The 26365-nt window shown below is 41.3% G+C and overlaps 1 protein-coding gene across 6 annotated transcripts in view; it reads right to left on the reverse strand.

Annotated features, from left to right (window-relative positions):
• Window positions 1-453: 453 nt before the first annotated feature.
• TRERF1 (transcriptional regulating factor 1) overlaps window positions 454-26365 on the reverse strand; it is a 98532-nt gene continuing 72620 nt past the window's right edge. For 4 of the 6 annotated variants that reach the window (XM_088053297.1, XM_088053296.1, XM_014252955.2 and 1 more), the window contains 14 exons: window positions 19167-20807; window positions 18514-18563; window positions 17583-17733; window positions 16411-16659; window positions 12638-13007; window positions 11982-12042; window positions 11103-11242; window positions 10295-10398; window positions 9020-9095; window positions 4114-4202; window positions 3152-3265; window positions 2273-2461; window positions 1623-1831; window positions 454-983 (listed from right to left, as the gene is read on the reverse strand). In XM_088053297.1, coding sequence (XP_087909423.1) covers window positions 662-983; window positions 1623-1831; window positions 2273-2461; window positions 3152-3265; window positions 4114-4202; window positions 9020-9095; window positions 10295-10398; window positions 11103-11242; window positions 11982-12042; window positions 12638-13007; window positions 16411-16659; window positions 17583-17733; window positions 18514-18563; window positions 19167-20540 — 3498 coding nt within the window. In that variant the 5' untranslated portion in view covers window positions 20541-20807 and the 3' untranslated portion in view covers window positions 454-661. Of the gene's footprint in view, window positions 984-1622; window positions 1832-2272; window positions 2462-3151; window positions 3266-4113; window positions 4203-9019; window positions 9096-10294; window positions 10399-11102; window positions 11243-11981; window positions 12043-12637; window positions 13008-16410; window positions 16660-17582; window positions 17734-18513; window positions 18564-19166; window positions 20808-21238; window positions 21472-26365 lie in introns of all 6 variants that reach the window. The other 2 variants (XM_088053299.1, XM_014252956.2) reach the window with 2 other exon arrangements.

Consider the following 26365-nt stretch of genomic DNA (forward strand, 5'->3'; position numbering starts at 1 on the left):
TCTTCAATCCTTGAAATTAGGTCATTTTAAAATCAGCAGATCAAAACCTTGCTAAAATGGAAGGTCTAAAATGTCCTGTGTAACCAAGACAGAACTGAAAATGAACTGTGATATTACTAACTCTTTCACAGTTAAAACCAGATTTTTTTTTTTCCTCCATCTCGCCTAAAATGGCAGCACAAAGACAAATAATGTAATCATATCTTTAAGAGAGATGACATTTACTCTCTAGAAGATGCTGGAAATGATCCAATATAGGCAAAAAAAAATGTTTCATCAGAAGTGTGTGAAATTTATTCTTGTAATGGGGGTAAAATGAAACTTGGAAGAGTTAAAGACTAAAGATTCTACCAGGACCATCTGGTAGGAACTGATAGCAGAACCATGAACTTCTGTAATTAGTGGCCTTGGAAGTTATCAGCAAAAAGAGCTCAGATAAAAACAGCTTATAAGAATATTTGTACCAATTATTTATTTCTTCCCCCAAAACACAAATTAATAAAAAAAAAGGAAAAAAGCAGATTTTTTTTTTCTCGACCTGGATAAAAGAATTATAATTTTCAACAGGTAGTTTACAATCAGTGGGAATAAACAAGCAGTCCAGGTTTCCTGATTGATCCATTCAGGGTGTGCTCAGTAGCTGTCTATCAAATGACTTTATTTACAACTCAGCATCATCCTGCAGTAGATCTGGATCTTCATCATCCAGTAAGAGGTCAGCATCCATAACTTCATTCTCTTCCATGACATCACCCAGATCCGGAACAACATCATCATCAATGTCACCAACATTTTCAACATGTTTAACCAAGCTCATGTGATCCAGGGGGATCAAACTATGCCCAGCTGGCCCAGTAGTTCTTGCAATAGTGGCTGCCATTTCTGCTGCCACAGCAGCTTTCTGAGCCTTCTGCCTTTGCTGTTCTTCTTGTTGTCTGTGAGTCTTCATATGAGCATTGCGGCTTTTGATTTTGAAAAAGACCCTAAATTTTAAAGGGAAAAAAAATCAGATTAAAATGCACTGCTTTTGATGAAGTGAGCCAAAAAAGACTCAACAACTTATCAGTACATTTGCTTCCTTGTCCTGAAATAGCAGTCAGTGAAGTCTGCAATGCCATGGTGTGAATTTCAGGGACATATTACCAGATTTATACATCCTGATGGTATCAAAATGGCCTACTCTGATTTTGCCAGAGGTAGTTTGTAGCTCCCACACCTGCTTCAGTGTCTATGCACATCCTAATCTTCCCTCTATTGGTTTCACAACCATCTTGCACAACAGGGAAAATGTGAAGGATTACCATGTTAGGATGGACAAACTCAAGTAGAGAAACACAGAAAAAGTTGCCCACTGTCACATTCAAGTCTGTGATGAAGCAGGAAGCTGGTATGTCAGATGCAGAAATTCTAGCAGGTAAGTGGGAAACAGGAGTAAATACTGCAGGGGGCATGTAAAATGTCATGCAGACCTACCTCTGAAAGTTGTGGTAAGAGAACCTATCATCTAGGGGGCAAACTTCTTCCAAGACAATCAGAACAAAATACAAAGTTTTTTCACAGCACTGCTGATCTGGAATCTAAACAGGCAGAGGCGATGCTGTACTGCAGACAGTCACACTTACTTGCCACACTCCTTGCAAGGAAAAATTGTCGTTGGGTCAGTCTCGCCGCTTGTTGTGCTGTGGGCAGGTGAGCTCTTGATGGAGCAGTATCCGCTCTGCGTACCAGATTTCTGCTTAGTGCCGGGAATGGTGCAGCGTGTTTTTGTCACCTGGTTCGTACCTCCGTGAATGCGAGCGTGGCCATTCAGCGCTTGTCGGGAACTGAACACCTGGCAGGGAGCGGGGTGGAGGGGTGGGAAGAAAAACAGCACACACAAAACAATAAACCCCATGAAATCACAAGAAAACAAGGAACTGCAGAAAGTAGGATGCTGAATGCGTATCACAACAGAACAAGTGTACAGGTCTAATATGCACCACCATCTACTCACTCAAATGGTGCTTGCTTTCAGCAATATAGTTGAAGATAGTCACAATAAAACAAAGCAGTGAGCTATCCTATTATTAAAACTGTATAACCTAACTGGAGCTGTTGCCATACAGTATTTCTAACCGGTACATCATCTCAGAATTCAGTTTTCTGTACAGATCAAACTGCTTATATTTTGTGGGGTGGGAATTAAAAGCAGCCAAAATCACAATTCACTGGCCTACACATACAACCACCACCACCCCCCCCACAACCCCTTAAATATACCAAACACACATACAGCGCCACAGTTTGGCATTTCACAGATGAAGGAGGATGAAGACAGTGAAAGACCCTGAATGGCAGGTACATCTATAGGTCCAACAAGAGAGATTGCTGGTGGGTCAGGTGATTTTTGCATTTCCCTTTCTTCCTTTCTGTCTTCTTCGATCTCCTCATCTTCCTCTAACACTTCCTCTTCTCCACTTGTCTAAAACAGACAGCGCATTTAAGGAACACTAGAAATATGGGCAAAGATAGACAGCACAGATAGTAGGGCATACACAGTTCTGGAACAGCATATTTAGTCACGTGTGCTTCCCAGTATCAGTATTTCTTCCCATCCTGAATGAACTTCTGGTCTTACTGGAGGTACCACCCCCTAATGGATAAGCTATAGCACATAAAGCTTCTTTGCAGTACTCCAGGCAAGACAGCCTCCGTGTGTATTAGGGAGCTGTGGCTCCAAAGATCTAGATGCCAGGTGCAGTGCTGTCCTCCTGCCATCAGAAAGGCCGTGTACACTGTACTTGTAGTCAAGTTACTTTAACAAAACCCCAAAACAACCAACCAAAAAAACCCCAACCCACAAACCAACACATCCCAAGTGGTATTTGTACTGGAATGTTAGAGCAGCCTTTAGGAGCACACTTGGGCACAGGGATAATTTACAGAGCTTTCTCTGGACTACAGTTAGATAATGCACTTTTATCTGGTTCCAGTCCAGCCACACAAATCTTGGTGTAGCTGAGGTCACGAAATGTTCATACAGAACATAGCGCAGAGTTATGGAATAATTTCTATTGGAAGATACCCATGTCACCTAATTCAACCTCCTCCTCCAAACAGGACAAACAGAAATTATCAAGTATTAAACTTTCTCATCTTCTTTCAGACTTACCAAGCATTCATCTCTTTTCTTCTCTAAACGTGTTCTGTGTTTCCGTCCCAAACGCAAGATTTTCTTCCATGTATAGTAGTATTCCACACATTGTGCAACTGTCTTAGACTTAACCTGTAGTTAAGGAATTGCAGAATTCCTTAGTCCAGTCTTAATTTTTTGCTTTCATTCAACACAATTTTAATATATTCCAAGAGGTTTATTCCTCAAACATTCAAAGGAGGAAAAAAAAAAAAAAAAAGAAGCAGTTTGACTGCAACAGGAGTATTATTGTAGAATAATTATTTTTTAAATTTTTTTTTCAGTCAAATTTACGTTGACTTTTTCAACTTCAGTAGATTTCTCTGTGATTCTCTAAAGTCCAGACAGAAAATTACTCAGAATGTACTCTTGTAGCTCAGTTATACAGTACCACTGAGAAATCCAGGAATTAAGACTTAAGCATAAACCCACATATTTTTCAACATTTGAGCTAATGAGTAGGGAGGGTACTGTGCCCTGAGATTTATAACTTTGTCCCTTCTGCTTTGTGGCAGACCATGAAAAGTAAGCCCAAACATGTTTTCTCATTAGTAACAGGTTTCAACCCTTTCTGGCACCAGGTTCAATGCCACTGACTCTGGCACCTTGTAACAAACTGCCAGAGAACACACCAAGACAATAATGGAAAACCATACTTGTCCCATTCATAAAATGCCATGATTTGGATTCCAGGTGTGAAAACTTTCACATGTAATAACAAGAGGAACAAATTTTATTTATTTAATTTATTTATAACTGTTTTTTACAGGTATCTAATGCACAAGTACATGCAATGACTACACCACTCTTATCGGTGTTCTTGTAACCACTGCTGCCTCTATGCCTGCAATCAGCTGGTCTGGTACTGGAGGGATAATGAACAGAATAGAGCAAAATGGAAAAAAAAAACCCAGAAATTGATAGAATAGAAATAACCTTACCATTTTCTGTACAAATACGAAATCTTTGCTGTAGGTGGACAATGCCTCTTTGAACAGTCTCCTTTCTTGATGTGTCCATTTGTCAGAGCCTTAAAAAGAAAGTGAAATCATTATGAATGATAAAAACTCACCCCCTTTATGTTGATGCCGTATCTGAAATGAGAACCAGGAAGTCTCAGGCACGTGAGTGATTGCCGCTACCCAAATACAAGCATGGCTGTACTGACTCAGACCTAAAGTCCATCTAACCAGTATTTGGTCTCCAGCAGTGGTGACAGGCAGTTGCCTAGGAAACAGTAAGATCAGGGCAAGCAAATACAGTACATCTCCCTAATTTTTCCTGATCTCTGACCACAGGGGATTTCCTGAGTCTGCTGCAATTTGCTTATTTAGTAACTACCCTTCTAAGTGGCTGAGCCACTCTTCCTTTCAATCAATTAAACTTCTCGTACCCAAAACATCCTTTGCCAAGGAGTTTCACAGGTCAGTGGACCCTCTGCATGAAGAACCATCACTCTTTCTTTGTTTCCTGGCTCCCAGTAGCTTCACTGGATGACCCTTCATTCTTTAAGTGGAGGAGAAAGTGAACCCAACCCTGACCACCACCTCCATGCTATTCAAAATTCTGTGCCCTATCACTCCCAAACCTTTGATCACTACTGCTATCCCCCTCTGAACCTTTTCCAATACTAAAACATTCCTATAAAGACAAGAGGACCAGAAAGGCACATAAGTCCACATAAAATCTATACTTTCACTGTGGCATCACCATGTGTTCTATCCTCTTAGCGCTTGACTATTTTTTAGCTGTTGTAAAATACAGCTGATACTTTCTTAGAACTAGCATTACAATCCCAAACTTTCATTCTAATTGAGAAGTACCACCACAGAGCTCATAATTTCCTATGTAAGGCTTGAATTGTTTATTCCCATGTACACCACTGTACATTTGAAGACACAGAAGTTCATATATCCTTTTGTAAGATCCTTTTTTAAGATCCTTTTGTAATATCCTTTTGCAGTTCTCCACTTGCATGGTTTGGGATAAGACATTTAAATCCTCTGTGGCAGAAGTCACAAGCAGGTAGAGACTGTAGCAATGTGCAATATGCACATTGTGGTTTTTATCATTTAATGGAAGCTGTATATAAAACTTCTGAATATTGTTATTCTGTGTTTGGTCCCCTGGCCTAACTGCCCATGGAAATGTGAAATCAACATTTAAATTGAACTGAATTTATGTTTTCTCAATATTAGTCAAACAGAAGGAAAACAGGATTGCTCTGCTGCATCAAAGCAGTATTCTGTTTGTTAGGAGTGGGCAGCATTACATACATTAAAGGAAGGATGTCAATGCAAGTAGTCATAAAGTGGATGCCTTTGAAATGACTTACACTACGAGAAGATTCTACTTCAGTCTGAGAATTTCTGAAAAGTCTAAAACTTTTATGAAAAGAAATCCCTAATATTCTTGTCAATGTTACTACTCTCCATAAAAAAGCTTGTCTCTGCGCTGAGTTCTATTAACTTGGGTCTTGGGACCACACATGGTGTTGAACTCTACAAGTTACTTTTGTCTAAAAAAAAAATAAAAAAATCAATGTTATTAACTACAAATGTTTTGTTTTTTAGCATCAGCTCCCAAGCTCCATACAAGCTCAGAGCAGGTATCTCATCATTCCTTTATATGCTGAAAACTACAAAATTAACTTTTCTGCAACCTGTTTTCTGTAGGCTCTTCCAGTACTGGATATAAGTATGCATTAGTTATTTCCACAGAGATTTACACTTAAAGATCTCTTAAGCATCAGAGAATGGTGCTGGCTTCAAGCCACGAGTTTTACTTATTCTGTTATCACCCAGAGATACTTCTGCTGACACACTGCCTTTCCATCTTTTCCCACTCTGAACTAGCATTATTTCCTTCTTACACAAGTCGTCAGTCATTTGCCTTTACCCTCCCTTTGTGTGGGGGTAAATGCACTCATTCAGTCCAGGAGGCTACTCTTATTATGCCAAAACATAACTTTAAAAAGCATGATGACACCGGGATAGCCTTTTTTATTCCCTAGTCATTCTGCTCTCCTGCCTCTACCCCACCCTCCAAAAAAGACAACACAATAAAAATAATAACACAGAATCACTTCCATGAACTAATTTTGTTGTATACCTATGGAGAATTTGGGCCTTGCATACTTTCCCCAATAGCTGTGGTATTAGCAGAGACCCTTATAGGATTATGCGGGTTAATTGGAAGTAACCTAATTAATAGAATAAATCCTGTGTAGGAAAAGAAACAGAAGAAAAGCTGTTTTTAACTCTGGTTGCTGGGAAACCACTTTTGCTCTTGTTAGCTTGAGGGAGATATAGAGAACGTGCATAGAGAGAGATCTGCAATGCAGCAAAAAGAATTTGGGGCTTTAGAATACAGAACAAATTATAAAGCTGATCTTTATGTTTAGATATTTATTCTAAATTGATTTTTACCTGCCATACTGTCTTTGCACTGCTTAACTGACATTAAATATCTTCTACTCATTTGTGTGCTTTGGGTTGTAAAACTTGTGGGTTTCAAGGGGACTGTGTGTACACCCAGGGTGCCCCATAGAGAGGTAGCTGAAATCCACTACGTACAACATACGCTGGATCTGACCCACAACCCTGTCACAGCACATACATGAAGCTTCCAGACTGCCTGAAGTGCTCTGTGTCAGAGACCATCTCTCCTGCAGTTCTCACCGCAGAACTTCAGACCTGAGAAACTCCACTGTTGAAAGGAGAACAATTCAAGTGTTCACACCAGTGCCCCTCCTGCATTAGGTAGGTGCTCCCTCTCTCTTCCTAAAACACCATCCTGACAGATGGCAAAGTCTTAGGACAGAGATTAGAGTGTTCTTCAAAGGAGCCCTGGGCCAGCATGTCCAGCTCTCTTGCTTGGCACACAACATAAAATCCTCAAGTTTTACAAGTGGCTTCCCTCACAAGTCAACAAGTTTCAAAGGTGAGCTATTTGCCTGTACCCTCATTCAAAGGCAATGCTAAGGATGAGTTTGTGTATCTGTTGTTTGTGGTACTCCAACTAGTAATACTCATGGGTAAGTGGCATGCTCTGTTTCAATGTATTCCACCTTTAAATGTGGCAAGCCCGAGAGCCATGATTTCTGAATATGGAGCAGAAAACATGAAGTTATCCCAAAATGATGCCACTTGAAGTCGTATTAAAGCTATTCATGCACTAGATTGTGAAAAATTCTCATATGCCTCGAGTGGCTGATTATCAATCAGAAATAAACTGTTATTCAAGAGCTGCTGCAGAGTGCTAGAGCAATGCTGTCAATATAAGTTGTAATCACGTGTTACATGCAATAGCCTTCGAAAGTAGTGCTTTGTCTTGTTATTTAATGGCACTTAAATCAGACTGGTGAGATTTTATTTCATGCTGTGATAAGCACAATCAAACTTTCTTCCCTGCTTAAGAAATAGGGATTCAAAGGTGCCCACAGGTCTCAGTGCTAGTTACCAAGGATTAGTATCATCTCATGTGAAAGATTAAACAAAACAGTCTCTTGGCTCCTCCCTGAATCCCAATGAATTCTTTCTGAAACTACTGTGAAGTTGCTTTAGTAAAGACTGTTCCTCCTCTGCCACACAGGCAGGAATTTCTTATCTGCTCTGCTAATTGGATTGTTTACTGATGAAGAGGCTGTGGGTTATCTCCTCATCTTCCTGCTGTCATGCCCTTGAACTGTCTTACACATATGATTTGGTGTCATCTCTTCAGGCAAGAGATCCTGAACGAAGTTCCTGGCTGATGTCCTCCTTCTCCATTCATTTCCATGTTCACCCTTTGGACTGCAACAGAAATGCTATCACAGGCACCACTGCACCACCTCCCTCAGACAAAACCAAAAACCTGATGTTCACATTTATTCACTGTCATTATCAGCTACCATCAAACATGTTTCTGTTCTTGCTCTCAGGCCACAGGGTTAAGGAGTTGCTTTACAAAGACTTCTTGTAACTTGGAAGTCTTTCCAGTCTTTCCTCTTCAGCCAGGAAGTAGACTGCTTCTGTGCTTACCTTGCACATTGACTGTAACTGAAATGAGTACATGACCTTGGACAGTGTGGTTGACTGACCACCGGAAGACTCTTGGCTCATTTCCTATTGAGCCTGAACTGGAGATGAAGTTCTAAATGTCTTATGTAAAACCTTATTCTGTGTCTCAGCAGTTGTTAGCCACTACAATGCATTAAACAGTAGCATGGGGGGCTGCAGAGGAGAGACATTTGCTCAGGTGACACTGAAGTCTAATGACTTAACACCACATTTGTATTTCACTTCTGTTTCACACCACAATGCAGTTCTTGCTGTGTTTTATGAAACAAGTCACCAACCCAGACTTTTTTTTACTAGATCCCCACACAGAAGCTCTGTAAGCAGTACTAAGATCCTAGTAAGAGTTACAGCACTGCCTCTTTGGAAGGATGCTCATGATTATCATATTCAATTATTGTGCACCATCACCTCAGAAGAAGCAGGCAGGATGGCAGACTGTTTATGTACCAGAAAATTAAGATATTAGTGATACTAAATTATAATAGCGGCAGTTTTAAAATGAATTTTTAAATTTCAGTTTAAATAAAAAGAATCACCCGAGGCAGTTTTAAATCCTTAGAATCCTACACAGCAACACAAATGCAAAGCTTCTGCACATTGTCAGTCATATATAAAACTGCTAAACTTGCAACAAACGGCTCTGGGAGCCTTGCACTGTCCACATCATCTCTATTAAATGCTGCCATCCCTGCAGCAGACAGCAGAGAGTGCAACGTGATCCCATGCTCCAGCCTGGGAAGCCAGGCTTGGACTGTGTAACAGATAGAAAGATCACAATAAAACCTACCGGCATAGTGGTAATTTGCCAAAGGATGACACTTCAATCTCACTGGCTTTCTCAACAGCAGCTTTTCAAGAGCAACCTAAATGAAAAAGCAGGGAAAAACAAAATTAGGAAAAGCAATCAGCTGTGTCATAAAACTGCATTTAGAACACTATTTGGTATGAGGATATGAATTAATTTTCTCTCTTTTCTCTTTTCTGTCTTACAAAATTGTACCAAATTACTCCAAGGCCCATTAACATTGTACCTCACAGAAGAGCACCTAATGTGCACCTGTCCTGCCTTAATGAGCACAAATGTGATTATTACTTAGCAACTTCCAGCTTCTTCCCTCCCTCTTCTCCTTGCCACAAGCAAATACATTTATAGTGTTTGCCTCGATAGTGTTAATTAACACTAATATTTAGTGGTTGGTTTGAAAGCGTTATTATTTATAGCATAAAATATTTTACAGTATCTGTGTAGGTCAACATCTGTCAAGAGTGACTGCAAGTATAGCTAATTGTCCTTCAGATCAGGAAAACAGAGGATTTATGGATCCCTAAAATTTTTTCCCTTGAAAATGCAGACTCTCTGTAAAGCAAATTCCACATCCTGATGTTCTCAGACCCCTCAGATACAGCTAACAGAGCCTACAGAAACTGGGTCCCAAGCTAAAACCCACTGTATTAGCCAATCCAGTGAGACTCATTCCAATCCCATGTTTTGTTGCATTTGGTTTCATATTGGCTTTCCAGGAACTGGTGCAAGGGGCCTTGCCTTTCTGTAACACTGGGCAAAATGGATGTTTTGCCTTAGTTAATAACATTCCCATCACTAAACTAATGCAAATATTTGAAATGCATTATTTATATAAGAACTGTGTGCAATTACCTCACAGTTCTGAACAAATAAGTAGATGTGATTGCTGCTCCAAAAAAAGGTTTTTTTATAAGGGCTAGAGGAGGACTAAGCTCTCTGTGGCCAAATATAAAGCCTGTGAAATATCAGGGCTGGAGCAAGCACTGGGATACATTCAAAGCCCCAAGGCTATAAACTAAGTAATCTTATCTATATGAAATATACAGTAAGCCTTCAGAGAGGCACTGCTTTGAAATTTAAATATATTAGAGAATAAAGGGAAAAGTCATTCCCCAAAAATGTTACAGGATGTTTAAAGCATAATTTCAAATCAATCAGAAATCTTTTTTATATAACCATATCTAAATCCATTTAATAAAGCATGCTAATTTATCTGCAGAAGAGGATCATATCTCTCCTTTCAGCTTTTTATCTTACCATAATATCTCCTTTTGCTTCAAAGAGAGAGTGCAAAGCGTATTCTGAGTTAGTTCCTCCACCAGGTAACACACTGGAACAGCTCATATTTAAAAGGTCTTCCACTGTCAGAAACAAGTCAACATTTTACTGCTAATACAGTAGCCTGTCAGTCAAACATCTGGAGCTAAGGATTCTGTAATGCTCCTCAAAGACTACATAGTTCAGGGCAGCAGATTCTTTCACACTTTTTCTCCTCAGCATCTTATCTCCTTTTTTTAGGATCACTGGGGAGAGGATGAAACAGAGCATGTCCTTGGGATGTGACAGGCTACTCCAGAGCCAGAGATCTGCCTATGAGGCAATGACTTGCACACATCAGTGACATTGTTGTGCCAAGAAGACTCCAGCCAGGATGGAGAAAGAGAATAAACCATGTTAGAAGCAGGAAAAAATTCTTCTCAGGGCTGGTAGAAGCCACCAAGCCTGCCACATTTCCTCTCAACCATGGTCACAGGACAGGTCCAGATCCATCAGCTGCCTCTCAGCTGTGACCTCTGCCTTTACCAGGCAGTTCAGTACCCAACTTCCCAGCGATGACCTTTCCCCCTTGGCTGCCAGAAAACAGTTCATCCAGGCTTCCCTTTAAATGCCACTATATAATGGTGTTGCTCTGAACCTATACCATGTAGTTCTAGTCTCTTGCTCTGCACTCAGCAATTAATATTCTCTTGAACGTTTTGTTCAGTACAGACACAAGAAATCAATGCATATTTCTCCAACAGGCAAAGGCTGACGTAGGAACTTCTAAAATGGCCAGTCATTATACCTCTTTGTTGGAAGACTTTGTTCTCCAGTTCTGGCCATGGTTTCCAAACCAAAGTAGCCTTGTGCACATCTTTCTCCATCAGCAATCTGTCCTGCAGCTCAGGAATGTCAGCCTGGAACCTGGACCCAATATTGATTCGCCTATAAAGAAGAATAAATAAATAAGTATTCAACTACACAATGTGTAGAAAAAACCAAAGTCAGATTAGTGTTCACTTTATTTCAAACACAACTTTTATTGCACTGAAGTGGCAGGAAATTGTGTCAGATTGCTTTATGCAATGCTTTACTCCCAGTGGGATAAGTATTTTGAATACTAGAGAGAACTGATCTCTTGGGGAAAAACAAAAATTTCAATATGCAATTTAAGCCATACTGAGACATCATACCTTAGGGACAACCCAAGCTAGTTTATATGCATGACTAGCAAAGAGGCTAGACATCAGAAACAGCAAATTTCTGTTCCACAGAGAATGGTACTCTTCAGCAGAGAGCAGAAAGAGCCATTACTGTTGAGGGACAAGCCTGTTGTACTTTGCCCTGGGGAACCTACGAGGTAACACCACCACTCCAAAACTCACTCTTAACATATATATACATATATATATATATACACAAAAGCAAGAGTACTGGAATGGAACATTTTCCTCACAGTACTCTTCCCAGCCATCACTAACTTTGAGCCATGACACCTAAATCTTCCACAGCTACTTTGCTCCAAATGTCCTTAGCCACCATCCACAGAAACATTAAATGAATCCAGCCCAGCATGGTATCAGGCAGTTGGATACTTCCTGCCTGGTTCAAAACACTTTAGGCCACGGGTTCTAGGTTGGATCTAATATATAAATGTGGTGACAACAAGTATTGTTTTCCTTACGGTTCAACAGTCTGTTCTCCAGGCCCAGGCGTCACTGGAATGACACTTCCATCAATACTATCTGAAACAGAGATTGGAATTTGAGCATCACTGTTTTGGTGCTGATGACCCTGCCAGGCTGCACTGCCACCTCTCTACTAACACCAACATTACTCCAGTCTATGATGCAAAAATGACCCTTTAACGATATTTAGAAACAGTCTAAATTTTTATAGGTAATAGAAATGTCTGAACTTGCAGAGGTTTCTACTGCCCTGATTCTGAATGATTACACACCTTTTCTTGTGAAGTGCTAAACAATAAATACTTAACGTGAACCTCATGTCTCAAATTAGGTCTTTTTCTTCCACTTCAGAAGTCCCAGATGTAATGAAAGGCAAGGTGGTCCTTTCTTGAGGCAGACCACATGGAATTATCACAGCCTTATTGGCAGATTAGGCTCCTCTATTCCCTTTACTTCACAAAATCCAAGGCAAACTTGGATTTTGTGAAGTATGTATGGACTTCATATATAAAATGGACATAAAGTGGACTTTTCCTGTGAAGTAGCAGAACTGGCCATGCATGTGAGGACACACAAAACCCATCAATGTGACGTGAGAAGAGATGATGGTGGTCTTGCCTTTGTACTGCTGCTCTGTAAATGCAATACTTACTAGACCGGCACAGGAGCACCCGTGGAGTGGGTGTCAGTGGAGTAAGTGGCAGCTGAGCATGTGATGTGCTGTGAGAAGAAGTGAGAACACTGCTGAAGAGACCAGACCCTTGCCGGACGGGACTGAGCATGGGTGGTGGAGTGTAGGGGGGCAGCTCATGTGTCCGGTCCAGCAGGTGATCGCCCAGAACACGGGGAGAACGAAGCTGACTCTGGTACAGAGTGGCACCGGAGTGGGACATGCTGAGGTTGAAGGAAGGAGGAGGTATGAAGAGAGGTTCGGGTCTGTGCCGATACTTCTTCTTGTCCTGCAACGGTTTGAAATTTTCTTCCAATTTTACAGCACTTGGATGAGGTTTTTTGCTAGTTTCCTAAATGAAAACACAGAGAATCTTATTATTCAGGCATGCTTAAATGTGGTTTGCGCACAATCCTCTACAGCTCTGGGCAATGGCCCCAGAAAAGCTGTTACCACCAGGCAGATATTCAGGTACCACTGTAATAACCCTGGCCAGTGCAGTATCTGGCACTACACAGAAACCTCAGGGGAGTGAGAAAAACCAGGACAAATCACCCTTCACCTCCAGCAGCAATCTCTCTGGGTCAAGATAGGGCTGAGCCACAGAGGCAGGCATGGAGAGGCTGCTGTCAGCTTTTGAAAGTGCAGGGAACTGCTCTCCCAGACCATGAGTCTCCCACAGCCTTCTTCATTACTACCCAGACACTCTGGGCACTTGTGTTTGCACTGGTGGGAGATACTTCATTACCCAGTCACAGTTTACTAGAAACTTTATATGAGAGGTTTTCTAATGCATTTATTTAGTGAAACCAGGAAGGACACATGAGCTCAGTGAAATTACTGCAGTACTCAGCAGTAGAAAAGGAAGAAAAATGTAATAAATTCAAATTCTTTGCCTCTTATCACTACATTCCCATCGGCTTGATTACAGTCCAGCTGCAACAAATCTTGAACTTAACTCTCCTCTTTCCTTGGAGAAAAAAGGGTAGTAGATGACCACTTGGGAGGTTCACACACTGTTAACATGCCTAGAATTCGAATGTTCAAAATAATTTAATAACAAATCCCTAGAGTATACAGAAGCAGAAGGCACAGAATTTATGCAAACCTGGAATCAGGATTTCTTGGAGGAATGGGGATAAGGTAGGAACAAACAGATCCTCAGGTTGTGCTTTAAGAACACACAAAAGCTGTTAGATGAACACAGTATTATTAAATGTACTGCTTTTGGGTATTTAGGCTGTATGCCATCTTTAGAATAAATTTGGGAAGCAGAAGAAAATTTTGACTTGTGTTACTCCAGAATGTCTGCATCTTCTGGTAAATTCTATGACTACATAAAACAAATTACTACAATGTATGTTTAGACAACATACATCTTTACACCACGGGTGGTTCTTGAGAATCACATTCACCCAATAAAAATCATGTTAAACGAGCATTAGCACTGTCACCCTTTATCCCTTATGTTAATAAGTTCCAGCTTGAGGAAATGTTTTTGATTACAGAGGTCCTGTCCTCTTTGTTAGATCATGGCTGCATCCTCTCCAACAGCTGTTGACATTTTTTCTCTGAAAAAAAAAAAATTCGTTTTGGAAGAGTCTTGCTTCTACAGGGAAGAAAATGCAGCTTTGCAGAGGATTATTTTTTTGATAATGGACATTCAGAGCAGTGGAAGTTATCTGGAATGACAGATAAAGTCCATCAAGATGGTGAACATTTAGCGTTCATAAAGCAGAAAGAGAGAAAAACCCCTAAACTCAAGGAAAAAAATCCAAACAACCCAAAACTTAAAAAAGAGACCCAGAAGGCCAGATCCAAGTCTTTGATTAAGGGCTCATTTTGTTCTGCTTTCCAAGTGTCAAAGAGCTGGTATTCCCTTCTCACAAGTGTAAAGCAAAGCAATGCAACATCTTCAGAAAATCTTAAACACCTCCATCTCCTACACTGCTTCACCTAGAGCATACCTATGCCAACACTGCTTTCCAAAAAGGTCACACTGAGCAGTAAAGGAGATAGTGGTGTCCATGGGCTCTCAGTGCAGAACCATCCCTGAAGAATCACCCTACTTTTCTGAAGTTCTAGTAACTGATTCCCATCCAGAATGCATACTTTTGTGCCCTGCTGCTGCACCTTGATAGATCCACTCTGGACAGACCTCACTTGACTGCTAGCCTCAGCTTACCATCCTGTAGCCTTGCTGAATATTTAGCTCCTTTTTTGCTGTTTCAGTTTACTGATTCCATGAGTTTTGTGGGAGCTCTTCTAGACAGCTCAGAGCACGGTATAAATAAATGCAACACAGCTTCAGTTCTTTGGTATTAAAAAAAAAAAATCTCTCTCCAATGGCACAATATTTTTAGAGAAGAGATGGAAACGGAATCTTTTGATCTTTTAATGTTTCCAATGCTACTGCTTATATAAAAAGATAGGGTCCAGAGAGGGAACTGTGTGAGTTTGGTCTTCTTGGGCAATAACAAAGACCACAAGCATAATTTTGAGGGAGTGAATGTGCATTTCGCCAAACACTGGCAGATTTGATCACAGTCACTTTACATACGTTGCAGAAATACACAAGCCCAAGCCACCTACTCTGGTGTCTCTAGAGAAGATCTCCCACTCAGAGCTTGAGGATTCAGAAAAGACTGTCCCTATTCTTTAGTGGAACTAGAAATAGAAATGAAAAATTCTACTGCTGAGTTACTAAGTATTGTGAAATGACGGCTTTCACAGTAAAGTGGAAGTTTATATGTAAAACCTCTGTCTTGAAGAGAAGAAAGATTTGATACATACATGTATATATTATATATATTTTAAATTAGTGGGTATGTCTGCATGAAGAGTCAGGAGTAAAAATTTAAGGAGTCACCCATGCTGGTATAATATGCTGATCCCTCATTTGTCCATCAGGCTCGCACGGAGAAGGAAAATCAAAAAATATCACAAGGATATTTTCTCTGCATTGTACTGATAATACCATATAGTGCTTATACTCCCCAGTAATCCCTTATCATGGCGTAGTCTGCCAAAATGGATTTGAAGGAATGAGCAGAATCCATTTCTACACCGGAACATGAAATAAATATTGCTTGCTCCAGGACTCCTTCAGGAAAATAATAATGACCATTCTCACATCTCATTCAAGCACTCATCAATTCCTCATGCTGCCTGACCATTTCAGTTTTATAAGCAAAATGAAAGCATTAAGCAAAGCTATTTTTTCTGTATCAGAAATCCCAGTGATTAACCCTTAGAGCTGATGCATGCAGGGAGAAAGGGAAAAATTACTTCACTGCAAAACTCCGAATTTCGTATTGCTTAGAGCACACACTCTAAGCACTGCACTCTCTTTAGCTGAAACGAGAAGCACATATATCTGACTTCAGAAAACAGGAAGAAATAAAACTGCCGATTTTAAGCAATAATGTAACAATGAAGCAGCCTGAAAAGGGAAAAACAAAACCAGTAAAAAGATAGTAAATCCCTTTGTTCTAGTGGGATGAAAGAATATCACATTCCAATTTCAAATTATTTGTTTTCAACTAAGATCTTAATTCCTCAGCAAAGGAAAATTAATATTTTCAAATGATTGAGGAAGAAATGCTCTTATGCTACAGGATTTTATTTTATTTATTAGGAATCATAAAGATTCCAGAAAATACTCTAAAATACAGATGTTTTAGAAAGTAGCAACACTACAAGCAAAGGGATTTAACAAGCACAGGACAGTTAGTGGCAAGAAACACAGCACTCACAGAGGATGAGCAGGGGTTGGCCATTTTTGGACTGCACGGTGGAGAGTAAGTCATCTTCACGAGAACGGGCATCTCGTCATCTGACACAGAGTTGGCAGGCTTGTCTGTGACTGTGGCAGTGCTGGCAGAGGGCTGCGTGCTGGGCTCAGGTGACAGAAGCTTTACAGGGACAGACACTGGCATGACGATGGGCGCGAGGCCATCCACCTCTTTAGACAGCGGCTGCTGTGGTGGTTTCTCTCCTTCATCCTGCACAGACAATTAAAGGCTTTCAGCCTGAGTGAGGGAGCGCTGCTTCTGGATCGATGCACTACACAACGTGTGCACCGTGGCTGAAAAGAAGTGGCCAGGGTTACAAAACACACGACAGTGTTCCTTCGTGGGACTCTTTCTTTGCCTCGAATGAAGTCTGCAGGTTACTTTGACTCCTACATAGGATTCGGTCTTGGTGACAAATAATGACCTGAAACATCTGTACAAGGTAACTTGCAGGAGGGGAGACAAACATGTCTCTTTTTATCACTACAAACACAGAATTCTCCGTTACCCAACTAAAAAAACACAAACTGCAGAACTCTGATAGCTCTTTGCCTTCCTATGGTATTCCCTGTTAGGACAGAATTTCTAAAATATCAGGATAAAGACTGACTGACAAGGCAAGTTATTTTTATTCAGAACAATTAAAACACATTTTTGGTTTGGTATTTGTTGATACCTATACAAGTAAAACACTTTGGAAGAAAGCTGTCAAAGATTCAACAATTCTGTTCCTCCAGTTAAAGCCTGGGAAGGCTTCCAATAAATATTCCTTAGTCATCCAAGTAGTTCAAATGAAAATAAGGAAGACTTGATGTTCCCGGTATTTCTAATATAATAAACAAACACGAGGAGGAAAAAAATTAGACACTCCTGACATGACTTGGTACGTGTTCTGTAACGTGCAGAGAAACAGAAGGACAAACACTGATCTGTCCTCCACCACTGCCTCTGTCTTCAAAACAAGACTTATGGCCTACAAACTAACAGAATTATGTGCATTTCCACTTCCATGGGGTATGACATAAAACAGTGCTGAGAAGGACAAGTTTTGACAGAAAAGCAAAGCATGGCAAAGCAAGCAAACATCAACACAAAAAGATTGTGCCAAATACTGAAGTCAAATGGACTGCTACCTGTTTGAAGTTAGGAGATGCTCTTACTCCTCCGTGTGACCTCATGTGACCATTTAGAGCAGGCAAACTCTTAAATTCCTTCAAGCATATTGAACACATTAGCTTGTTCTTCGCATCAGGTCTCTCAGGAAGTGTTTCTCTGTTTTGGCCACTGTTTTTATTTTCATTTTTTTAAAGCATGGAACAGAAGAAAAAACATTAGTTTGGCATGTTCCCTTTGGTGCAGAGGGAGCTTTTTTAATCAGGGAAGTTAACAAAATTTTACAGCTATATGGTAATGAAGTAGCAAGTAAGCACGTGGTGACTGCTGTAGAATACGTGGCAAATAACCTAGATCAGCTGCTCCCAAGATGGGGAAAAGGGAAGTTTTGAGCAGGACATGCTCATCAATACAGAAAACCTGAGACCCATGAGATCTACTATGACAGACCTGCATTTCCCCACTTGTGACAGCAGTTAACAAGTACTTGGACACAATTCCTCTAATTTACAGTAGGCAACCACGCTGATGAACACCTTGACCCTTCAAAGGTGAGACCTTAAGGAACAAACAGAAGATCTCTGCCGCCAAGGATACAAATCCAGACTACACTATCCCTTTTCACATAAATACAACACTGGAGCTCCCCTGCTTTTGGTTTTTCTTTGGTTCCCTTCCTGCTTGTTTTCTTTTTTTTGGTTCCCTCCCTGTTTGATTGCTTTTTTAAAATAAAAACAAAGCATTTATTTGATGGAAGATTTGATCCCTATTGCTATGGGGAGATACTGGAAATCATACAAACTTAAAATCACAAAGCACAAAACTAAAGGTGTTTCTAGAAGAGCAACAATTATTACACATCCAGACTGTATGCTTTTCCCTCTAAATACAGATCTCCTTTGCATTTCTCATATTTAATTAGAAAGACAAAAAAGAATCTTTTAAAAATACCTTTGTTCTGGGGACAGTGGCTGCAGTCTGCCATCTGACAGTTGCACCTGCTACCAAAACAGGAGAATGGAAAAGAGGGGAAAAAGTTGAGAACATAATTTTTCAGGAAATATTGTATAAATGAAGGTCCTCACAGAATTAAGTCTGCATTTTGCATACAATTTTACTACAACTAGAAGCCTCTGAGTTGAGAGCCAGACATGAAATCTGCCCCTGTGAGCACTGCTAGTTCAAGTTTTCTTCACTCACCTGCCGTTTGAGGCTTTTGCTTTGACTCAGAAGCACTACTTCTGCAAACAGAGCTGACTAACTGCTCCTGAACAACTGAGCCTGCAGTGCTGAAAAATTAGCAGGAAGGCTTTGTTGTAACTTGGTCCCTCCTTCCCAAAACCAAGGCAGAGCTTCCCAAAGCCTCTCACAAGGAAAGCAGCAGCCTTGCAGCAACACTTCTGTCCTGCTGCCAGCCTGGCCCAAGGCAAACCCAGAGCTGTAGACTAAAGTCTGGTAATGAAGTTTCCCAGTAGTTCCCCATCCCAGAGATGGCCACAGCTCACATCCTAACCTTCTGCCTCTGCCGAAAACGCTTAGTTTCCACACTTCGCTACTTTTCTGCAAACAAATTTGGCTGGGCATGGATCTAAAGTAACACTTACCTGAGGCCATGTGGTACTGGGAGAGTCTTGCTGAGAGCTTTTGTTGTTCAGATGAACTCCCGAAGGTAGCAAAAGAGTTCGATGAGGGACAGCATTACCTGCAGAATTAATCTCCTGCCGTGCGGGATCCTCGGCGGTATCTGGTGGAGTGAGGCCAATGTGGGAGTTCAGGGATGGCACTCTGCTCTCACTCAGGTATTGCTTCTGCTGATCTTGCTGCTGCTGCTGCAGTAAACTCTGGGGGTACAAGTGCCTGTACTGTTCGTGGGGATCTTGGAAGCAATACTGAGGCACTGCTCCCAACTGGATAAGCTGTACAGGATGACTGGGATCCTGAGAGTACTGGTGTGGTTCATGCATAGTCTTTGTATCGGGTTCCCTGTGATACGGAGGAAGCGGCAATTGCATCTGCTGCTGCTGCTGCTGTAACTGCTGCATGACAGGTTGTGTTTGGTAATACTGAGCGATCTGCACTGGACACTGCCGCTGCTGCCGAGCTGGCTGCTGCTGCTGGATGTCCTGGATCGAGAGCCGCTGGTGTCCCTGCTGGGGCTGAGCGTAGTACTGAGGCTGCTGCAAGTGCTGCATCTGTTGCGGTAGGAGCTGCTGGGACTGCATTTGCGGAACGTGCGCCTGTCCCTGCTGGAACGCAGAATGCATCTGCATCTGTGATAAGTGCTGCTGGTAGTCGTAGTACAACTGTTGGTGCTGCATGACTTGCATTTGTTGCTTTTGCTGTGTGCTTGCAAAATTCTGGTGTGTTTGCTGTGGCACTGGTTGGTATCTTTGTACGGAGGAAGTTACGGGTTGCTGCTCGACCGCCGGCTTCTGGGACAGCAGCTGCCTGAGTGCACTGTCACCAGAATTATCCACCATTGAAGACTCGGTGTGCAGAACCTGAGCCATGTTGTTGACTTGAATTCTCAGATTTTGGTTAGCAAATACTTGTGTAAAGGAGTCCAATTTGTGCAGGACCCCACTGGTAATTTTTTGCGATCGGTTTTCACTGTGTTGGGAGTAAGAATATTGGTATCCGTCATGGGACTCCCCCTGCCCGAGGGGGCTCCACATTGAGCTTTGATTATTCAAACTATTCCTCGCTGTGACATGGTTTCCTGAGCCAGAATGTGTCCAACTGGTTTGTCTAGATGTATCCATTGACCCAAGACTTTTTGAACCTACAGGCAAAGCTATACTGTCCCTTGAATCTTGGGGAAATGGAGGGGAGAGGGGGGACGCCTGGGGAGCATCCATAACAGATGTCCCATAGCTGTGATTTAGAGATGGAAGGGAGTTCATTTGGTGTTGTTCGTAGTACAAGTTCTCATTGTTGTTGGCAGTATGATTAGTTTTATACAATTGCTGGTCCCCCATTTTTGGTCACTTCTGTTCCAAGCTTACAGGCACACAAACCATTGAAATCTCTATGAACCCTGAGATAGCTGAGTGAGGGGAGGGGAGGGGAGGGGAGGAGAAACTAGAATTACTTATAATTCAGCATGTCCATGTGCATCACAAGGACTAAAATTTCCTCCAGTCTGTCAGTAATTCCAATCTCAGACTTGATGTTGTTTCACATCTTCAATAAATGGACCACAGCACAAATCCTACACAGATCAGTAAGTTCAGTGTGCCAAGCACCTGCAGAGTAAGAGAAAGACAAGGTAAGTGCTGGCTCTTTCCATAAACTGTTATTGTTATTGCCTCAAAGGAAACTGTAAAATCTTCTAGTTTGAAATACATAATCAGATGCAAAATTGTAGCAGCTGGGCTATTTCAGAGCAGTTAGATTACTTCATCTCATCCTATTATCCTGCCTCTCCCCTAGTGCTCTGATAAAATCATTCTGCCAAACCAATAAAAGCTTATTCTTCAAAACTGTCTTTTCCCCTAAAGTATATAAACATTCAAGCAGTTTTAGTCAGCCATGTACTGTGCTCTCATGACCGGTTTTAGTCGGACAGTTGACTATCAAGCCAAGTGTGGTGGTTTGACGTTATTTGCACATTATTTGGTGTGTTGGCCAGGAAACACAAATTAGCGAACCTAACCACTACACAAGTCATACTCACAAAATCTCAGAATAGCTGGGGTTGGAAAGAACCTCTGCAGATCATCTCTTCAATCCCCTTCTAAAGCAAGTTCACCTGTGCTTATCTCCAGAGAAGGAGACTCCATAGCCTCTCTGTGCAGCCTGTTCCAGTGCTCTGACACCCTCAAGGTAAGGATGCATGGATCATATTTAGAAGGAACTTCCTGTGTTTCAGTTTGTGCCCATTGCCCCTTGTTCTGTTGCTGGGCACCACTGAAAAAAAAAAAAAAAGCCTGGTTCCATCTTCCTGACACCTGCCCTTAAGGTACTTCCATGCATTGATGAAATCCCATTTTTTCTTCTCCAGGCTAAACAGCCTCTCCTCAGAAGAGATGCTCCAGCCCCCTTATCACCTCCACAACCCTTCACTAAACTCCTTCCAGTACTTCCTTGCCTTTATTACTAGAGCCCAAAACTGGACACAGCACTTCAGATGAGGCTCCACTAAGGCAAAATCAAGGCAGGATCACCTCTCTTGACCTGCTAGCAATGCTCCTCCTCATGCTCCCCTGGATGCCTTTGGCCTCCTTGGCCATAAGGGCTCTGTTGGCTCATGGACAGCTTGTTGTCCACCAGACTCCCATGTTCTTCTCCACAGAGCTGCTTCCCAGCAGCTGAACCCCCTTTGTTAGTTTGGGGGGGTTATTCTTCCACAGTGCAGGACCCTGCACCTGCCTTCATGGAACTTCATTAAGATCCTCTCCAGCCTGTCCAGCTCTTGCTGAATAGCTACACAGGTTTCTGGAAAATCAGACACTCCTCCCAGTTTTGTATCAGGAACAAACTTGCTGAGAGTACATTCTGTCCCTTCATTCACATCACTGAGAAATAAGTTGAACAAGGCTGGACCCGGTACTGGCCCCTAAGAAACACCACTAGCAATGGACCTGCAATCAGGCTCTGCACCACTGTCCACAAATCTGGGACCATCCCTTCAGCCAGTTTTCAATCCACCTCACTCATCTAAACCCACACTTCCTGAGCTTACCTATGAGGATGTTATGGGAGACAGTGTCAAAACCCTTGCTCAAGTCAAGGTAGGCACTGCTCTCCCCTCATCTACCCATGCAGCCAGACATTCCATCACAGAAGGCTATCAGATAGATCAAGCTATTATTTCTCCTTGATTGACTACTCCTGATAACCTTTTCCTCCACACCCTTAGAGCTGACATCCAGGATGAGCTGGTTCATCACCTTTCCAGGCAGGTGAGGCTGACTGACCTGGAGTATGTCTGCTAAGACCAAACCAGTCAATTTACATCTTTTCTGACCAGTCACCTTACATCAGGAATGCTTAACTCTGACTTCTGTTCTACCTCCTCACCCTTCCTTCTTTGTGTTGCGTGATTTTAACAGGCAAATTTATACTGAATGCAGCCTGTTATAATTTTTACTGTATGAACTGTAATTCAAATAATATTTTACAGATGTCTGTACTGTTTACAAAGAATAAAAAATACATAAGCACATGATAGGATTGTTTTACTACTCCAAAAAATGAAGCAATCGCTGTGTCTACGGTCACACATATGCACAGAGGTACAGCATGCTTATGCACTCATAAATACATTTTTAAATAAAAGCAGATCCTGAACTTGAACAAGAACACAGAAATATTAAACCAAAACCTTAACTCTGCCTGCTTCATATCTGATTTTTTAACTGCAGTGGTCTCCACCAAAGACTCCTGTACACTGATGTCCTTACCTTTTTATCCTTAGAAGAATCCTCCATCTATGTGGATAAGTATGAAGTCACCAATGGAGAAAATTTTAACCATTGCTGGATGCATATTAAGGAGAGTTTGTGCTAGCAACAGCGAATACGGGTAATACATAGCTGCAGGCAGAAAAAAACCTTTTCCATTCTAGCATAATGTATAACAGAAAGCCATAGCTCCCAATGAAGAGGGTTTGCAGTGTGTATAGTTTTTGTGTAAACCATCTGCAACCATTAGTATGTAACATCTTCACGTGACAAATAATAGCTGAGAATAATTGCAAGTTTATTTCCCCTTTCCAGAAATATACATTGCTTCACAGTTTCTCTGAACACACTCCCTTCCAGATTTTTATACATGAACAATTAAAGAAGATAGGAGTCAACAATGAATAGTCAGGCTGCCAACAGGATTTTTCATCCACAACCCAATTTCAAAGATTTCCTATTAAAAATTATGAAGGGAAACTAAACAAACCCTCCACAAAACATTAAAAGGGCATAAAAATAAACACTGTGTGGTGTTTCACACTGAAAGGCCATCAACGTTTAAAGGAAGAGAGGTAACGTGCATCTCCTTTTATGCCTGCCAAGTTAAAGCAGCTCAGTCAAGATGCTCAGAACACATCTCCCCATAAAAACAGTACTACTGGATCTACAGATACACCTTTTGCATAGGAGCTATGTCCCATTTCACCTATTAACAGAGCTAGCTGTAATTAATACCAAGTTCCTTGAGTTTGGCCCCTCTTTTTAAAGTCTGAAGTGACAAGTATTAGTCAAAGGACAAGAAACAATACAAACCAGTGAAGGAGAACAAACGTCTCACAGTAAGATATGTAAGGTAGCAAACAACCTGATTTCATTACAAAAATGTATCAAGGGACCAACCAGGCCACTGACCCCTTCTCTTCCCACGGGCAGGAGCACCATGGTGGCAGATGCTGTGGATTGTACCAGCAGCCACAGCTAGTGTGTAGTCATCACAAGAAGTGCTGTCCCTTGGGCATCTGACAAATTCCACTTACTGTACCCTTTTACTTGGGGGTTACCTGTCACAGATCTCAGGACACTGGAAAGCAGCCAAGAGGTTTTATATCTGTGGCATTAACACAAACACCCGTCCTTCCCTCTCCAGAATAAAAAAAAAAATAAAATTTAAAATGGTTCATTAACATTTCCTCTCCAGCAGCTCTAGCATCCTCAACTCAGCTCTGATTTAAGAGGTGAGACATGCTGCTGTTGGTTAGATTACAGAGTTATCATCGGAGTTATACAGAAACATTTGTAAAAAGCTGAAAAAAATTGTAAGGGGTATTACATTAAAATACCAATCAGGTCACAAAAAGACTGGAAAGCTTAGTCACTATGAGAATTACAGTTGAAAAAAATGGCATTGTTTTCAAACAACCATCTCCCCTCCCCCCAAATAAAAACATAAGAAAGATGAAAACATTCCTTTCAAAGGCATCACTGATCTGGAGGGAAAAAATGCAAATGTTTAAAAAGCGTTGTTCTTCTACCTTCAGGTAATAGAAAAAAACCCCAGATATGCACATTGATAAAAGCATAATCAGTAATCAACCAGTCCCTTAGATACCAAATTTTTTTTAGTACTTGAACTAAATGCTTAAATTCAAGGGCTTGATGCTGTATACACAGCATTTGCTATCAGTTTTAACAAAATGCTAACAGTATACATTTCTTGCCAGATTAAAACCAAAGTCTGTAACAACATCATTAAGGCTCAGGGGCACCAAAGTTAGTCTCTGGCCAACTGAGAAGCCATTAGCAGCATACTGAATGATTTCCATATAAGCGAAAGGAAAAAAAGGGTGCTTTTTCTCCTTTGTGTTTAGCACTAATGCCTAAACACCCATCACTGCCATTTACCACAACAGCTCTGACTACTAAATGGTTAAACTGAACAACTGAAGTGGTAGGAGTTTAAAGCAACAATGGTTCTGCAGTTGTGTGTTTTTTCTCTTCCTAGCAGTCATTTATGCTACTTAACCTATTACATTTCTGACATTACAGATACATCCCAATTAGGCAATCATTACAAAGAAACATGAAAACAAATGCCAACAGACAGAATCATTTCTGTAGGCTGCCTAGAAAGAGAAATACCCTACTTAAGTTTATGGATGAAATTTGGACTCATGCTAATGGTAGTTCAATTGATTTCAAAAGAGACAAGGGTTTGCTTCAACCCTTTTCTCATCATTTTGACAAGATCCACTGCAACTTGCACAGCTCCATTCTCCAGACTGAAAGCCAGGGGCCCACCAAGCTGGCTGAAATGCCTTTACACACTCCAGCTGTCTCTCTCTTCAAACACAAGTAACTGAAAAGCAACACAAATAGTCTCTCCAGGAAACATGCCATAACTTAATTCTGGTAAACTAGTGGAAGTGGAAGAAAATATCAGTCTTCAATAAAGGTGATCCAATTTTTCTCCTTTGTAAAGTATTTCACTGTAGAGCTAGAAGCAGCTGCAGGGTCCGGCACAGGAAGGACATGGACCTGTTGGGAGTGAATCCAGAGGAGGGAGCCAAGAAGATCAGAGGGAAGAAGCACCTCTCCTATGAGGTAAGGTGAGAGAACTGGGATTGTTCAGCCTGGAGGAAAAAAGGCTTTGTGGTGATCTAATTGTGGGCTTCCAGCACCTGAAGGGAGCCTACGAGAACAATGGAGAGAGACTTTTTACAAGAGCCTGTAGTGACAGGACAAGGGGGAATGGCTTTGAACTGGAAGAGAGCAGGTTTAGATTCGATATTAGGAAGAAATTCTTTACTGCGATGGTGACGAGGCACTGGAACAGACTGTCCAGAGAAGCTGTGGATGTCCCATCTTCGGAAGTGTGTAAGGTTGGATGGCATTCTGAGCAGCCTGGTCTAGTGGAAGGTGTCCCTGCTGACAGCCAGGGGGTTGAAACTAGATGGCCTTTAAGATCCCTTCCAACCCAGGCCATTCTATCAACTTAGAGAAGACAACAAGCAGTGAAATACCAAGATGATACTTATATAAAATAAACACTTCTGACTCCATCACACACCACAGAAGCCAAAACCCACAGAATTTTTCAATTTAAGTAAAATTACAGATCAAATGACAGTCACACAATTGAACTGCCTGAATTCACATGAATTTCAGAAAGAGACATCCACTACAAATAAGTCGATGCATAAAAGTTGGGCTGGGTGTGTGCTGTAAAACCAGGGCTGAATGTCAGCCAGAGCCAGTTTCAGAACTCAGTTAATGGAGAGGGATGACAAAAGACTGTACAAGAGCAAATGCTGAAGAAAGCAGACTCACTAAAAGGCTGCAAAGTTATTACAGCACTAATCTAACCCATCTCAGTAGGCTTCATGGCTGTGTATCAA

The sequence above is a fragment of the Pseudopodoces humilis genome, chromosome 3, assembly GCF_049639895.1.
Source record: "Pseudopodoces humilis isolate 2021_Gansu_Grassland_sample_001 chromosome 3, ASM4963989v1, whole genome shotgun sequence".
NCBI classification, from domain to species: domain Eukaryota; kingdom Metazoa; phylum Chordata; class Aves; order Passeriformes; family Paridae; genus Pseudopodoces; species Pseudopodoces humilis.